Below are 17,800 nucleotides of genomic sequence, written 5' to 3'. Positions count from 1 at the left end.
ATTCTCAGAGACTGTAGGAGTCGTCAGCTATGACGATATAGATTTATCGTCAAGGAATTGCTAAGAGAATGTCACATTTAGTGGTGGCAACATAAAAGTGATAAAGGCAGCAATTTGACATTGCCTGTGTGGGAGGGGAGTAGGAGAGGAAAGTGGGGGCGTGTGGCGGGGGGGGGGGGGGGGGGGAGCGGGTGAGGCATGGGAGTGGGTTGTTTGTGTGGGAGGGGGGTGTGTGTGTGGGAGGGGGGTGCGTGTGTGGGAGGGGGTGCGTGTGTGGGAGGGGGTGCGTGTGTGGGAGGGGGGTGCGCGTGTGGGGGGGGGGTGTGGTGTGGGAGGGGGGTGCGCATGTGGGAGGGGGGGTGGCGTGTGTGGGGGGGGGGGTGTGTGTGTGGGAGGGAGGTGGTGTGTGGCTGGGGGGGGTGTGTGTGTGGGTGGGGGGTGTGGGTGTGTGGAGGGGATGGTGTGTGTAGGCTGGGGTGTGGGGGGAATGGGTGTATGGAGGGAGGGGTGTGGGGGAATGGGTGTGGGGAGGGGGTGTGGTGGGGGGGAGGGGGTGTGGGTGTGGGGAGAGGAGGGGTGGGTGAGCCATGGGGAGAAGGGGGTATGTGTGGGGAGGGGGGCAGGAGGGGGAGTGTGTGTGTGGGAGGGGTGTGTGTGTGGTCAGGGGTGTGTGTGTGCCATGGGGCGATTTTGGCGCTGTTTGGAGGGGGCGGGTGGGGGAGGGGATTTGTGGGTGTACTAATCGTGCGTGTGGGAGGGGGGTGCGGTGTGGGAGGGGTGCGTGCTGGGTGGACCCGGTCGCAAAAGGATATTAGTTTGTGGCCTCGATAATATAGTTCTAATGTGGGAAATGGGGGCCGCAATCTGGGCAGCCCCACAGGGTGCGTTGTGGGAGGGGTGCGGTGTGGGAGGGGGTTTTTACATGGGAGGGGCATGTATGTGGGATATCAAATGTGTGTGTGGGAGGGGGGCTTTTTATATCCCGCAGTATTTTTTCTCTGGGGGTGGGGGGGGCACTAATCCAGCGCTATGTCAACATTCTAAAGGGGCGCGCGTTCACATGAACCCACTGGGAAAGCCGATTTAAATGGGTGTATTTACAGTTTAAACACTAAATTCGTTCCATGTGGGGATAAATTAATGTAAATTAGGTGTAAAAATGGGTTATATTGTGAATTATTTGTGAATAATCTTTGGTGGGATAGGCTATTTGTGTTAAACTTTCCTTAAGAAATGGGCGTTTGATTATCCAAGATCACAGCTTTTTTGTAATATCCATTGAAAATCAATAGGGAACAAGATGCTAATTTCCGAGTATGAAAATGGTCATAACCTTTTTAATACTTGAGATATGAAAGTGAATTTGGTGTCAAATTAAACATTGTTATGCTTTATCTGATGGGATAAATTGCAGACTTGATTTTTTAAATCTCAAAATTTTGTAACATTGCTACATACAGGGGGGCAGGAGCCAGTGAGGGGAAGGGGCTGGAGCAGGCGGTGTGATGGGGACTCACAGCGGGTGCTGGTCGCTGGTCGTTCTCCTCCGCCAGGATCAGAGTCTCCCCTTTCCGTTTGGTGACATCGGTGACATTTCCAACCCCGCGCAGGGCTGGTCCGGGCCGCTTCCGGTTCCTCCGAATATTGTGTCCGGTTGGAGACCTCCACCGGCCATCCTGAACGTCCCTCAACTCCAGTAAAGACGCAATGGCGCAGGAAGGGGCGGACCGTCCCGGGGAGTGACAGGAGAAGAGACGAATCTGTGCGGCGCTGATGGGAGGGGTGTGTGTGTAGACCTCACTAACTTTTACATTATGTGTGGGAACAAAACGGGTTTGTGTGTGGCAGCACAGGAGAACGTGTGTGGGCTGGGGTGCGTGTGCGAGGGGTACCGTTTGTGCGAAATAGGTGCGTGTGGGCAGGGGAAGAGCACAAGGTGGGAGCTTTAGTTATGTGCAGATAGATAGATGATGGGACTAGAAGGCTGAGAACGGATTTGGGAATGGATATAATGTCGGAGTAATGATAAAGGGGGCTGGTGTGTACCTATTTCCTGGAAGCGGGGGGTAGGTGATCAGAGGGGTGTGTGGGCAAAGGGGGCTGTGATATTGGGGATTTGATGGAACAACCTTTGCCTCAGTTCTCAGTTTGCATAAGATTATGTCCGAGAGTTCTCAGATTTGATGGGGAAGAGCCATGGGGGTCGGGAGCAATCATATCACGGGGGATGAACATTAAATATGGACTAGGAGCCAGTGAGGGGAAGGGGAACTGGAGGAGGCGGAAGTGATGGGGCACTCACAGCAGGGGTATGATGGTCGTTCTCCTCTCAGCCAGGATCAGAGTCAATCCCCTTTCCTTTTGGTGACATCGGCGACATTTCCAACTCCGCGCAGGGCTGGTCCGGGCCGCTTCCGGTTCCTCCGAATATTGTGTCCGGTTGGAGACCTCCACCGGCCATCCTGAACGTCCCTCAACTCCAGTAAAGACGCAATGGCGCAGGAAGGGGCGGACCGTCCCGGGGAGTGACAGGAGAAGAGACGAATCTGTGCGGCGCTGATTTTCAAGATTTTTAGACCTCACTAACTTTTACATTATGCCACCAACATCGGAACAAAACTTGTTGCACTTGCAGCACAGGAGAACGCTGAGTGAGCTGGCAAAAAATCGTAGTGCGATCGCGTACTGTTTTTGCGCAAATAGAAAAACCACGCAAACCGGAAGATCACAAGGTCAGAGCTTTAGTTATGTCCAGATAGATAGATAGATAGATAGACTAAGAAGGCTGAGAACGGATTTTATCAAAATGTATATAATGATCGGACGTAATGATAAAGCGAGCAGGAAGTACCTATTTCCTACAGCGGAGAGGTAGGTAATCAGAGGGTTTGTATGCAAAGGAATTTGATATTGGGGATTTGAGGAACAACCTTTCCCTCAGTTCTCAGTTTGCAGAAGAATATGTCCGAGAGTTCTCAGATTTGCTGCCTGAAGAGTTGGAGTCGGGAGCAATCATCATCACGTTAAAAAAAACCCTGGATGAGCATTAAATATGAACTAGTACATGGACTATACAGACTGAACTAAGAAGGGGGAAGTTCTGGCTGCACAGACATGCAATTTATATGATTGTGGTCATGATTTTTTTCTCTCAGTAATGCACTACATAGCTACTCAATTCCTTTTATGCTCCTTTTTACTGTAACAAAATTAGTAATTAGTTTAGTCATGCTGCTCTTTTCAATAATTATTTCCATCAAATAGTTCTATAAAATGTATTCATTATCTTTTGCCTAGGGACTAATGGAGGAAAATAAAGTTCAAATTACAGTAATTAATCCCAAGGCCATTACTATGGGTCAACTGTATGGCCAATTCGATAAAGTGTCTCATGAATGGTCAGATGGCATTCTGGCAGTTAGCTACCGAGCATTTGCTGTTTCTTCTGTAAGTATTTGTGAATTATGTTCATTTTCAGTATGAAGTGCAGAAAAACAAGAATTCCGTGAACAAAAAACAAATGTGAAATATTTGGTTACATGCACATTAGTAGAGGAATAGAGACTTGAATTTGTATTATATCTTTCACAACCTGTGGAAAAACCCAACACTTTTCAGCCAATGATTTTCTTTTGGAATAATGTCATTGTTGTATTGCAGTAAATGGAGTACTAATTTGCAAACTGCAAAGTTCACCAAACAGCAAAATGTTGATGACTATTTGAGCCATGTTGGTTGAAAAATAAATACGAGGCAGACCACCGAGAAAATTCTTCCGCACTTTGAGTAACATAGTGGGATCATTTATATCCATTTGAGAAAACAGATGGAGCCTTGGGAAAATGACTCATCCAAAACATAGCACAGCAAACACATTAAGATAAGCACTGCAATCCCTCAGTCTGGCCATGAAACAAGTTTCTGGAGTGGGGTTGTAATCACACAGCCATCTGACAGAGTAAAACGTATTTTTATTACTCAAATAATTCCATCCGTCCACATTGCACAACTCTAATCACAACCCTACCTGGACCACAATGTAATTTTTATGTAAGGCTACATACATTACATATTTCGACTATTTTGGTCTGGTTACAAAGTGCTACTAATAACTTATTCTATTGTTTATTGTATATTTAATTGTTGTGTTATTGCAATAATGTGCCCATAAAATCTGCAGGAAATAAGAATGTCATTGTTCTGTTCCATGAGCAAAGGACAATTCTCCCAATATTGTTGACACTAGCTGTCTCTGGGTTTGTGTTCACCCTCGAGCTAGCTTGGAAGAATGCCTCGGCTATCTAATCCTAAATTTTATCAAATTTTTCTACCCCCCAATCTGAGGGATCACAGCCTCCGGTTACAACAGCCTATCCCTTCGCTTAGATAAGCTGAGTTTCTCCAGCAATTCACCTCAGATAAGGTGTCGAACACTCAGAAGGAACCTTTCTATCATAAAGACCCATTGAAGCCAAGTTGCTGGGTGTATTTGAAGGTAAACCTGGCTTGGAGAGAGGTAGGGATGTTCAATAATCAGGACACAGTGGGGCAGCGGTAGAGTTGCTGCCTTACTGCGCCTGAGACCCAGGTTCCATCCTAACTATGGGTGCTGTCTCTATGGAGTTTGTACATTCTCCATGTGACTACGTGAGTTTTCTCGCGGAGCTCCCGTTTCCTCCCATACACCAAAGACGTACAGGGTAGTTTAATTGGCTTCATTAAAACTCGTAAATTGTCCCTAATTTGTTGGATAGGGCTAGTGTACGGGGATCGCTGGTCGGTGTGGACTCGGTGGGACAAAGGGCCTGTTTCCCCGCTGTATCCCTAAAACTAAATAAGGTAACGGAGAATCCGCAGAGACTCTTTAGATACATTACAAGCAAAAGGGTAAAGCCAGGAGAAAACAGTGTGATAATCTATGTGCGGAGGCATGGAAGATGATTGAAGACCCAATGAATGCTTCTATCTCATCTGTACTCGCCATTGAGAAAGTTATGGAAGCTAGGGAATTCAGGGACATGATTAGTGGTGTCCTTAAACAGACCGACATTGTAAGGGAGGAAATATTGGCAATCTTGAAGTGCATAAAAGTGGATAAACCCCTGAGGCCTGACCAATTGTGAGGGTATTGTGGAAGCAATGGAAGAAATTGCAGGCGCCTTGGCAGAAATATTAGTCTCTGCCTAAGCCACAAGTGAGTACCATCAACTGAAGGGTGGCTAATGTTGTGCCTTTATTTACAAGGAATGCAAGAACAAGCCCGGGAGAGGCATTTGAAATGCAGATGTGCTTAGATATGATGTATGGTCAGTCTTTTTGCCAGGGTACGGGTATTTAAAACTAGAATGCGTGGGTTTGAGGCCAGAGTGGAAAAGTTTAAATGAGACCTGAAGGCTATTTTTTTAATACATACTGTTTATACAGTATGGACTGAGCTAGTAGAGGAAGCCATACAGTTGGGTACGATGACAACGTTGACAGTAGACAGTAACATGGATAGGAAGCCAGTTGCAGGCAAATGCAACTAGCTCGGGTAGATAACTTGGTTGGCATGAATGCATTGAGCCAAAGGGCTTTTTTCCATGCTGTATTACCCCTGACAATCCAGAATTCTTGGATTTTTGGTAGGTTATCACCAATGCATTCAGTATCTCCACTCACTTCCTTTAAGATCTGAGGATGAAGGCTATCTGGTCCAGGGATTTGTTGGTTTTTAACTAGTACTTTTGATCCAGTAATTGAAATGTCTGTAATTTTCTCCCTTCTTACGATCTCTTGATTGTCTCTTATTATCAGGATGTTTTTCATGTCTTTTGTTTTGAAGACCTATCTAAAAACATTTAATCACAAATCCTCTAAGGACAAATATCTGGTTTAATTAGCTCTTCTTTTACATATCTGTAGAAGCACTTATCATTTTGTATATAATTTGCAAGTGTACTCTCATGGTCTGTCATTTTTATAATATATTTCTAATCCTTTATTGGTGCCTAAAACAATTTCCAATTCTCCAGCCGACCATTATCTTAGCAACATTTATGGCTTCTCTTTCAATTTGCTACTATCATTAACTTCTTTAATTAGCCATAGATAGTGCATTCATCTCACAGTGCCTCTCTTTCTCATGGAAATATTCTTTTGTGAGGATTTATCAGCTACTGTCCTAAATGTTTGCTACAGTTGGCCCGCAGTCTTGACCTTTAACCCATTTTTCGCCAATCCACTTTAGCCAATACCGTCATCTTACCAATCTAATTGCCTTTACTTAATTTCAGGACATACAGTTCAGACTTCTTATTCTAAAACAAAATCTGAAATTCTGCCTTGCAAATCCTTTATTGTGACCATTAATTAACCTTTTGTCATTAGATCATAATGTCATTAGGTCCTCAATGTATTTCTCCAGGGAACTTACCAAATATATAATAATAAAGATTACCTTTGCCTGTTTGACATGTTCAATTATGTTTTTATGGAATTGCCCTTGATTATGCCCCTGCTGTAGATTTGGGAGGAACAGCAGCAGCAGCAGATTAGCAAGAGATATGACTGATTGGCTCTAGCCCAAGTGGGAGGAGAGAAGTGAGTCAGGGTGAAAACAGTTGAAAACTGAGGAATTTGCTTTGTAAATTGGTAAATCAGGCAAAATATCAGTCAATTTAAGCAAGACGGCTCTTAGCGAGCGGCAGTGAGTGAGCGGCCTTGTGAGGGAAGTGCCCTGTGAGTCTTTGGCGAGGAGAGGAGACCACGCAATACACTTGAGAGGTAGAGACGAAAGAAGGAGATGTCAGGCAAGCTGATTCAGTGCGATGCTTGCAGTATGTGGGAGGTCAAGGACACCGCTGGTGCCTCTGGCTGCTACAAATGCGAAAAGTGCATCCAGGTAGAGCTCCTGAAGGGCCGTGTTGGGGAACTGGAGAAGCAAGTGGATGACCTCCGGTTCGTACGAGAAACAGAGTCGTTCCTCGACAAGTCCTACAGTACGATTGTTACACCTAAGGTACTGGAAGAGAGAAGGTGGGAGACAGTGAGAAAGGGAGGGAAGCATGAATGCCAACGTCCCCGGGTGGTGTACCTCTTGTAAACAGGTTCATCAGCTTAGAAGCTGTTGGGACAGAAGACGTGTTTACACTGAGCGACGGACTGGCTTGCGATGCGAATAGGGCTGTTGAACCAAAACCAAAAAGGCCTAAGGCAGGCAAGACTCCATTGTGAGAGGTACGGACAGGGGTTTCAGACGGGATGCGAGGATGGCGTGCTGCCTTCCCGGTGCCAGGATCCAGGATGTCACGGACAGAGTGCAGAAAATCCTCAAGGGCGAAGGTGAACATCCGGAAGTGGTAGTGCATGTCGGCACAAACGATGTCGGAAAGAAAGGGATAAATATTCTGCAGCGTGACTTTAGAGAGCTCGGAAAAATGTTGAAAAGCAGGACCTCCAGGGTGGTTATCTCCGGTTTACTTCCAGTTCCCCGTGCTGGCGAGAGCAGGAACAGGGAGATATGGGACCTGAACGTGTGGCTGAGGAACTGGTGCACGGGGCAGGGATTTAGATTCTTAGATCACTGGGATCTGTTTTGGGGTAAGGGGGAACTGTACGAAAGGGACGGATTGCATCTTAACAGGTGTGGGACCAGCATTCTGGCAGGCAGGTTTGCCACTGCTACACGGGTGGCTTTAAACTGAATAAGGGGGGTGGGGTGTCGAATGGGATAGTGGAGGATGGAGTTAAAGGGAAAGGGTTTCTTAAACGTGTGAGCGTAGAGACCGAGGGGTGTAAAATGAGGGTAGAAGCAATAGGTAGCAAGGTGAAAAGTAAAAGTGGCAGGCAGACAAAACCCGGGCAAAAATCAAAAAGGGCCACTTTTCAACATAATTGTATAAGGGGTAAGAGTGTTGTAAAAACAAGCCTGAAGGCTTTGTGTCTCAATGCAAGGAGCATTTGTAATAAGGTGGATGAGTTGAATGTGCAGATAGCTATTAATGACTATGATATAGTTGAGATCACGGAGACATGGCTCCAGGGTGACCAAGGCTGGGAGCTGAACATCCAGGGATATTCAATATTCAGGAGGGATAGAGAGAAAGGAAAAGGAGGTGGGGTAGCGTTACTGATTAGAGAGGAGATTAATGGAAAGGAAGGACATTAATTTGTAGGATGTGGAATCGGTATGGGTAGAGCTGCGAAACACTAAGGGGCAGAAAACGCTGGTGGGTGTTGTGTACAGGCCACCTTACAGTAGTAGTGAAGTTGGAGATGGTATCAAACAGGAAATTAGAAATGCGTGCGACAAAGGCAAAACAGTTATAATGGGTGACTTCAATCTACATATAGATTGGGTGAATCAAATTGGCAGGGGTGCTGAGGAAGAGGATTTCTTGGAATGTATGCGGGATAGTTATCTAAATCAACATGTAGAGGAACCAACGAGAGAGCAGGCTATTTTAGACTGGGTATTATTGAGTAATGAGGAAGGGTTAGTTAGTAATCTTGTTGTACGTGCCCCCTTGGGCAAGAGTGCCCATAATATGGTTGAGGTCTTCATTAGGATGGAGAGTGACATTGTTAATTCAGAAACAATGGTTCTGAACTTAAAGAAAGGTAACTTTGAGGGTATGAGACGTGAATTGGCCAAGATTGACTGGCAATTAATTCTAAAAGGGTTGACGGTGGATATGCAATGGAAGACATTTAAAGACTGCATGGATGAACTACAAAAATTGTTCATCCCAGTTTGGCAAAAGAATAAATCAGGGAAGGTAGTACATCCGTGGATAACAAGGGAAATCAGGGATAGTATCAAAGCGAAGGATGATGGGTACAAATTAGCCAGAAAAAACAGCATACCGGAGGACTGGGAGAAATTCAGAGACCAGCAGAGGAGGACAAAGGGCTTAATTAGGAAAGGAAAAATAGATTATGAAAGAAAACTGGCAGGGAACATAAAAACTGACTGCAAAAGTTTTTATAGATATGTGAAAAGAAAGAGATTAGTTAAAACAAATGTAGGTCCCTTGCAGTCAGAAACGGGTGAGTTGATCATGGGGAACAAGGATATGGCGGACCAATTGAATAACTACTTTGGTTCCGTCTTCACTAAGGAAGACATAAATAATTTGCCGGAAATAGCAGGGGACCGCGGGTCAAAGGAGTTGGAGGAATTGAGTGAAATCCAGGTTAGCCGGGAAGTGGTGTTGGGTAAATTGAATGGATTAAAGGCCGATAAATTCCCAGGGCCAGATAGGCTGCATCCCAGGATATGGCGGACCAATTGAATAACTACTTTGGTTCCGTCTTCACTAAGGAAGACATAAATAATTTGCCGGAAATAGCAGGGGACCGCGGGTCAAAGGAGTTGGAGGAATTGAGTGAAATCCAGGTTAGCCGGGAAGTGGTGTTGGGTAAATTGAATGGATTAAAGGCCGATAAATCCCCAGGGCCAGATAGGCTGCATCCCAGAGTACTTAAGGAAGTAGCTCCAGAAATAGTGGATGCATTAGTAATAATCTTTCAAAACTCTTTAGATTCTGGAGTAGTTCCTGAGGATTGGCGGGTAGCAAACGTAACCCCACTTTTTAAGAAGGGAGGGAGAGAGAAAACGGGGAATTACAGACCAGTTAGTCTAACATTGGTAGTGGGGAAACTGCTAGAGTCAGTTATTAAAGATGGGATAGCAGCACATTTGGGAAGTGGTGAAATCATTGGACGAAGTCAGCATGGATTTACGAAAGGTAAATCGTGTCTGACGAATCTTATAGAATTTTTCGAGGATGTAACTAGTAGCGTGGATAGGGGAGAAACCAGTGGATGTGGTGTATCTGGACTTCCAGAAGACTTTCGACAAGGTCCCACATAAGAGATTAGTATACAAACTTAAAGCACACGGCATTGGGGGTTCAGTATTGATGTGGATAGAGAACTGGCTGGCAAACAGGAAGCAAAGAGTAGGAGTAAACGGGTCCTTTTCACAATGGCAGGCAGTGACTAGTGGGGTACCACAAGGCTCAGTGCTGGGGCCCCCAGCTATTTACAATATATATTAATGATCTGGATGAGGGAATTGAAGGCAATATCTCCAAGTTTGCGGATGACACTAAGCTGGGGGGCAGTGTTAGCTGTGAGGAGGATGCTAGGAGACTGCAAGGTGACTTGGATAGGCTGGGTGAATGGGCAAATGTTTGGCAGATGCAGTATAATGTGGATAAATGTGAGGTTATCCATTTTGGTGGCAAAAACAGGAAAGCAGACTATTATCTAAATGGTGGCCGACTAGGAAAAGGGGAGATGCAGCGAGACCTGGGTGTCATGGTACACCAGTCATTGAAAGTAGGCACAGTGTTTAAGAAGGAACTGCAGATGCTGGAGAATCGAAGGTACACAAAAAAGCTGGAGAAACTCAGCGGGTGCAGCAGCATCTATGGAGCGAAGGAAATAGGCAACGTTTCGGGCCGAAACCCTTCTTCAGTCTGAAGAAGGGTTTCGGCCCGAAACGTTGCCTATTTCCTTCGCTCCATAGATGCTGCTGCACCCGCTGAGTTTCTCCAGCTTTTTTGTGTACCATTGAAAGTAGGCATGCAGGTGCAGCAGGCAGTGAAGAAAGCGAATGGTATGTTAGCTTTCATAGCAAAAGGATTTGAGTATAGGAGCAGGGAGGTTCTACTGCAGTTGTACAGGGACTTGGTGAGACCACACCTGGAGTATTGCGTACAGTTTTACTCTCCAAATCTGAGGAAGGACATTATTACCATAGAGGGAGTGCAGAGAAGGTTCACCAGACTGATTCCTGGGATGTCAGGACTGTCTTATGAAGAAAGAGTGATAGACTTGGTTTATACTCTCTAGAATTTAGGAGATTGAGAGGGGATCTTATAGAAACTTACAAAATTCTTAAGGGGTTGGACAGGCTAGATGCAGGAAGATTGCTCCCGATGTTGGGGAAGTCCAGGACAAGGGGTCACAGTTTAAGGATAAGGGGGAAATCCTTTAAAACCGAGATGACAAGAACTTTCTTCACACAGAGAGTGGTGAATCTCTGGAACTCTCTGCCGCAGAGGGTAGTCGAGGCCAGTTCATTGGCTATATTTAAGAGGGAGTTAGGTGCATTGCTAAGCTTTGTGATACACTGTGGTAGTTGATATTCCTGTTGTTGCCCAACATCATTGCTAATCTCTTTCATCTTTTTCCTCTTAAATGCCTTTCTATACAAACCCTTCATATCGATTTCAATCTTTTCTCTCTTTTGATTTTACCCAAATGGGCCTGTCCCACTTAGACAACTTTTTAGACGACTGCAGGAGACTATGCAGTCGCCACATGTTTGCGGGTGGTTGCTGGGGAGTCGCCTGCATGGTCGTGAGGAGTTCCCGCATTCTGGGAACTAGTTGCGGCCTCATTATGGTGGCTGCAAATTTTTCAACATGTTGAAAAATTAGCGGCGACTAGAATGAAGCCGGCATGGAGAGTAGCGAGAATTCTCGTGCCGTAGGTGGGTCGCCAGGAGTCCTAGTGGGTTGCCAAGAGGTTGAAGGTTCTCTTACGTTCTCGTAGGTTGTAGCCGGTGCTGACCGGTGAATTGCATTGGCTCATTGCGAAGAAAAAACGTAAGCCGTAGTTTTCAGAACCAAGGATAACTGACTGGTAATGTTAATGTCCGCCGAGCTTCAGAGCTGTGTATCTCCCCTTCTACCCTCTACCGTACACTGAGCTTTTTAGCTTCCAAATTACAGCGCCGACCTTCCTGTTCATCGCGGTGTGTGTCTGCATCACATTGGCTTTGCACTGTGTGAATTTCACTCGGACATCGCTCCCCCCACTTGCCCTGTCCCCTTCCTGCATAACGGACTGGTGAAGGTGTGTGTGTCTGTGTCTGTGTCTGTGTCTGTGTCTGTGTCTGTGTCTGTGTCTGGTTTTTTCAGGCAACTGCCAGCAACTTGAAAAAATCGCCTGTGGGACAGGCCCATTACTTTTCCATTTTCTTGTAAAGCAGGTTTAACTTCTGAACAGCACACAATTACTATTTCCTCCCCATCTCCTAAAGATAATAGTCCTGTTCCCATTGAGATTCAACTCGCCTTGCATGTACCTGCTTCAGAAATGGTCTCAATTGCTCAGGAATTCAGGGACAGTTTCTTCCCAGCTACTATCAGGCAACTGAAGCCACCTACCGCAACTAGAGAGCAGTGCCATCTACTTCATTGGTGACCCTCAAACTACCTTTGATCAGACTTTACTGGCTTTAACTTGCATTAAATGTTATTTGCTTATTATGTATCTGTATACTATGAACGGCTCGATTGGAATCACGAATTGTCTATCTGCTCACTGGTCAGCATGTAACAAAAACTTGGTACACGTGACTATAAACTAAACTGAAGCTAAAGCCCTCCCTCATATCTCCAGCAATGTATTCATCTGCTCTCTGTACTAACTAGCACATGACACTGGTAGCAATCTGGAAGTATTACCTTTAAGGTCTTTCTTTAAGACGTTTTCAATCTCTCTAAATTGCTATCAAGACCTCATTCCTCTTTCTGTTTATATTTTTGGTGATAAATATGGACTAGACTCTTGCCTGTTCTCTATCCACCACCCAACCCCCCCCCCACCCCCTTCTCCACCCTCAGAATGCCCTTTAGCTGTTTCCTAAAACAGTTGTAATTGATTACTTAATGTATCTGTTTAAAATAAAATTAGACTTTTGTTCAATAGACCCCAGATAGAAAATGGTTAATTTTTGACGGACCAGTTGATGCAGTCTGGATTGAGAATATGAACACTGTGCTGGATGATAACAAGAAATTGTGTCTGATGAGTGGAGAAATCATTCAGATGTCTCCCCAGATGAGTCTTTTATTTGAACCAATGGATCTGGAAGTTGCTTCCCCTGCTACTGTAAGTAATCATATATTAATTTAAATGGAAATATGTTAGATTCTATGACCTGGTGCTTCAAGTGACAATGCAATCCATTGCAGGAATGCTTGGGTTTTGAGTCCAAGTGGTTTCACTCAATAATTTGAAATCATGATAAGAATTGAAGTCTTCTGGTTCACAACAGTGAGTTCGTTGGTAGCAACACTGAGAATTCACTTCTATGGGGTTTTGACCAATGTAAATAAAAAGTGATGATTACACATTGAGATTTGATGATATTGAGAGATGTGGAGTGAGAGATTTAGTGCCGGTAGCATTCTGTACATTTCAATAACTATTTTGCTTTTTGCAAACATTTTGTATTTCAGGTTTCGAGATGTGGAATGGTCTATATGGAGCCTCTTATGATGGGGTGGAAGCCTATAATGGTATCTTGGATGAATAAAATGCCAGCTGGTGTTAGTCCCATGCACAAGGAATTAATTGAAGGATTGTTTGACAGGATGGTGCCAGTGTGTCTCCAATTTATTCGAAAAGCAGCCAAGGTAACGAGCTAATGAACTCTGGACCAATGAGTCAGCCTCCCATTTGCCACTGATCCATGACTAATAGACCACCATCAGTTAGTAGGTATGTTGCAAAACTTACCTTCAGTGGCGCTGCAGTTCTGCCACTGCCCGTGTGCGCGACTTTGGCGCCTTTGAGAAGGGGGCGGGTTTAAAACGCGATTTTCTCTAGGCTGTTGAAATCAATGTTGTTCAGCCTACTTAGTTGCTGACAAAAAATCGCTGCGAAATTCGTTCACTGCAGGTATTTTTAAACTAAATTGGGTTATTTAATAGTTATAATAGATTAAAAATCATCCTCTAAAGCCGCGAACGCCGACAACGGGATGGATCTCATGTCGGGGACAAGGCAAGGTAGGTTGTTTATTTTTACATTAAGGGCTTCTTAAGATCCCTTTATACAACATTTTATGTTGCGAGTAGCTGACTTGGGGGCCCATTCAATCCCGCAGTATCTTTCATGACGACATGGGGTACAAATTCACCGCAATGGCAGCATTCTAAACCAGCGCGTTCCACAGAATCACACTGGCAAGCTGATTTAAATGGCCATTAATTTACAGCAATTGAACACTAAATCCCTTCCATTTGGCTTATAAATTAATGTCAATGAGATTTAAAAATCATGTTTTATTGTGAATTCTTGTGTGAATGTTCTTTGGACACTTAGGCTATTTAAAAATGTTAATCTTTCCTTAAGAAATGGATAGATGTTTAGATCTAGTAATTGAATTTTGGAATTAGCTACAATTGGGTAACTAACTAATTATATGCTTTAATTTCAGGTCATCCAAGTAAGATTATTTAATATTTGTTTCAGAATGCTTCAATCTACAATAACTGAAAATTTCTTTCAGTTCTCTTAATTTTTAATAAAGTTTTGGGCTTTAGACTGTCCTCGATAACAGCTTTTGTGTTAAGTCAATGGAAAAATCAATAGGGAACAAGATGCTAATTTCCGAGTATGTAAATGGCCATAACATTTTTAATACTGAAGATATGAAAGTGAATTAGGTGTCAAATTAAACTTCTTTTTATGCTTTATCTGATGGGATAAATTGCTGACTTGATTTTTAAAATCTCAAAATTTTGTAACATTGCTATAGTGAGGCTAGGTGACTAAACATCCTCCATGATAAATCAATGCTGGTGCTCCAAAAAGATGTATTCTCAGCCCCTCGTTATACTCCCTATGCTCTCGCTCCTGTGTGGCAACATTTTACTCTAACTCCATTTATACCAATGTGGTGGGTTGGATTTCCAACAATGATGAGACGGAGATATAGAGCTTAGTAATGTGCTGTCAAGCCAACAACCTCTCTCTCAATGTCAGCAATATGAAGGAGCTAGTTATTGACTTCAGGACATAACTACATGCTAGTTATTGACTTCAGGACGCAAGGTGGAGTACATGACCCAATCAATATCAATGGTCCTCAAGTGGGGATGGTTGCAAGTTTCATGTGTCTAGGCGTAAATGCAATCAACAATCTTCCCTGGACCAATCACATCTAAATTATATGATCAAGAAATCGCACCATGGTCTTAACTTCCTCGGAAGACTAAGGATGTTTGGCATGTCTCCAATTACTCTTACCAAAACCAACAGATACACTGTAGAAAATATTGGGGTGCATATCACAGCTTGATTAGGCAATAGCTGTCCAAAATCGCAAGAAATTTAGGGAGTAGTAGACAAGTCCATCATACAGGCCAGACCCTCACTATCAATTTCATTTATACATCGCGATGATTTGGGAAAGCAAGCAACTTTATCAAAGACTTTTGGTACCTTATTTATTACCTATTCTCACCTCTTCAAATGGACAGAATGTACAAAAGGATTTTCCAAATCACAAGTATAATTCTTACACCACTGGAAAAGCAAACCAATGTGTTGCTGTAGAACAAATTGTTCATCGATGACGGAGGCTGAGGAGTACACCCTTCTCTCTTCTTATATTTATGTTCTTTTTCTGCTAATGGTCGTCATCTATATGTGATGCTTACGTTGACCAGACCAAGTGAATGGCAGTGTGAAGTCCTTGTGGGTCTTAGCATTATTTTACTAACATCACAATTCCGATAAGGTTGCGATGTTCTTTGGTTCTTTTTTTATACATTCGTTGCACAGGAGAGTCATATTCTTAAGGACATAATGGGCAGCAATGTTTCTGTTGATGATGTATGAGTATCGTTTCTCTTGATAATGTGGGAAAAGGTGTACTTTTATTAACCCTCAATATGCCTTTTGAACCTGGGTCAGATTCTGCTGCTGCAAAGATTAGCAATAATCCTTTTGAGTTTAAATTGTGAATACACGTCTTGGTAGGCGAAGATTTCTAACCCATCTGGACCTTGCTGAAGATGGACACAAAAAACTGGAGTAACTCAGCGGGACAGGTAGCATCTCTGGAGAGAAGGAATAGGTGACGTTTTGGGTCAAGACCCTCCTTCAGACTAGTCAGGGAAAAGGGAAGCGAGAGATATAGACGATGATGTGGAGAGATCAAGAATGAATGAACGATATGTTAAAAAGTAACGGTGATAAAGGAAACAGGCCATTGTTAGCTGTCTGTTAGATGAAAACGGTGCGTTGGTTGGTGCGACTTGGGTGGGGGAGGGAAAGAGAGAGAGGGAATGCTGGAGAGAAATCAATATTCATACCTTGGGCTTTAAGTTGCCCAAGTGGAATATGAGATGCTGTTATTCCTATTTGGATTTAGCCTCACTCAGAGGAGACCTAGGACAGAAAAGTCCGTTGGGAATGGGGAGGAGAATTATATTGTTTAACAACTGGAAGATCTGGTAGGTTCAGGGAGACTGAGTGAAGGTGTTTCGTCTAGATCAGTCTCACTCCACCAGCTGTTCCAGTAGGCTGCTGGTACCACAGGAGCTTCTCATTGATCAGATGCTCAAGGGATTCATTGCGAACTTTCCAGCAGAAGGGTTTCTGTGCGATCACAATTTGTCTGAGTGTTCACACCCTTAATCTCAGCCACACACATCTCTCAAAAGCTGAGAAGATTTCTGATCATTATTTTTTCTAACATTAAGATCATTTCATAAGCTCAGTGACAACAATGTTTATACAATGGGTCCATTTTAGTCTATCTTTAATGTTTCTTCCTCATGACTAGTTGTTGTCTTGTCCAATTGTGAAATAATTCAGGTTTAGGTGATAGGCTTTGTTACCATGTGAAAATCTCATCAGCAGCTGAAGTCTTACAGCAAGGCGAGTGTGGTTTATTACTTTTAACCAGTGGGTTCATATTTTCTTTGATATAGTGTTACAGCATCATAGCATTGCAGTTACAGCAAAGTTGAGCCCTTAGTCCAGCAGATATTTGGCCAGGATTGGGACTACTTGACCTATATCCTTTCTTTCTTTAAAAATCTTTTAATTAGTTTTTTTCTAAAACAAAAACAAAAAAATAAAAAAGTAATGATAAACATAAGTCCCCCTCCTCTACTCCCTCTTCACCTACGACTGCACACCTGTACATGGTACTAACACCATCATCAAGTATGCAGATGATACAACAGTGATTGGCCTCATCAGCAACAACGATGAGTTGGCCTATAGGGAGGAGGTCCAGCTCCTAGCAGCATGGTGCGCTGACAACAACCTGGCCCTTAACTCCAAGAAGACCAAGGAGCTCATTGTAGACTTCAGGAAGTCTAGGGGCGGCACGCACACCCCCATCCACATCAACGGGACGGAGGTGGAACGTGTTTCCAGCTTTAGGTTCCTGGGGGTCAACATCTCTGATGATCTCTCTTGGACCCACAATACAACAACTCTGGTCAAGAAGGCTCACCAGTGTCTCTTCTTCCTGAGGAGACTAAAGAAGGTCCATCTGTCTCCTCAGATTCTGGTGAACTTCTACCGCTGCACCATCGAGAGCATCCTTACCAACTGTATCACAGTATGGTATGGCAACTGCTCTGTCTCCGACTGGAAAGCACTGCAGAGGGTGGTGAAAATTGCCCAACGCATCACCGGTTCCTCGCTCCCCTCCATTGAGTCTGTCCAAAGCAAGCATTGTCTGCGAAAGGCGCTCGGCATCGTCAAGGACTGCCCTCACCCCAACCACAGACTATTTACCCTCCTACCATCCGGGAGGCACTACAGGTCTCTCCGTTCCCAGACCAGCAGGTCCAGGAACAGCTACTTCCCTGCAGCTGTTGCACTACTCGATACTGTACCTCGGTGATTGCCAATCACCCCCCCCCCCCCGGACACTCCTCCCACCAGGAAAAAAAAATAATTGCACTACTATGACTGTATGCACGTAAATATATTTATTTATTGCTCATATTATATGTCGCTCTTCTAGGGAGATGCTAACTGAATTTCG

General features: G+C 44.1%; 1 protein-coding gene across 1 annotated transcript in view; it reads left to right on the top strand.

The window, feature by feature from the left end:
• Positions 1 to 17,800, top strand: part of dnah7 (dynein, axonemal, heavy chain 7) — a 237,985-nt gene that overhangs the window by 84,398 nt on the left and 135,787 nt on the right. Inside the window, exons 30-32 of the mRNA XM_055637789.1 lie at positions 3,298 to 3,447; positions 12,709 to 12,891; positions 13,242 to 13,418. Of these exons, the coding sequence (XP_055493764.1) occupies positions 3,298 to 3,447; positions 12,709 to 12,891; positions 13,242 to 13,418 (510 nt within the window). The remainder of the gene's footprint in view (positions 1 to 3,297; positions 3,448 to 12,708; positions 12,892 to 13,241; positions 13,419 to 17,800) is intronic.

Source organism: Leucoraja erinacea, chromosome 7 (genome assembly GCF_028641065.1).
Source record: "Leucoraja erinacea ecotype New England chromosome 7, Leri_hhj_1, whole genome shotgun sequence".
NCBI classification, from domain to species: Eukaryota; Metazoa; Chordata; class Chondrichthyes; order Rajiformes; family Rajidae; genus Leucoraja; species Leucoraja erinaceus.
Note: the sequence above shows the minus strand (reverse complement) of the source record. Positions and strands in the feature narration are given on the sequence as shown.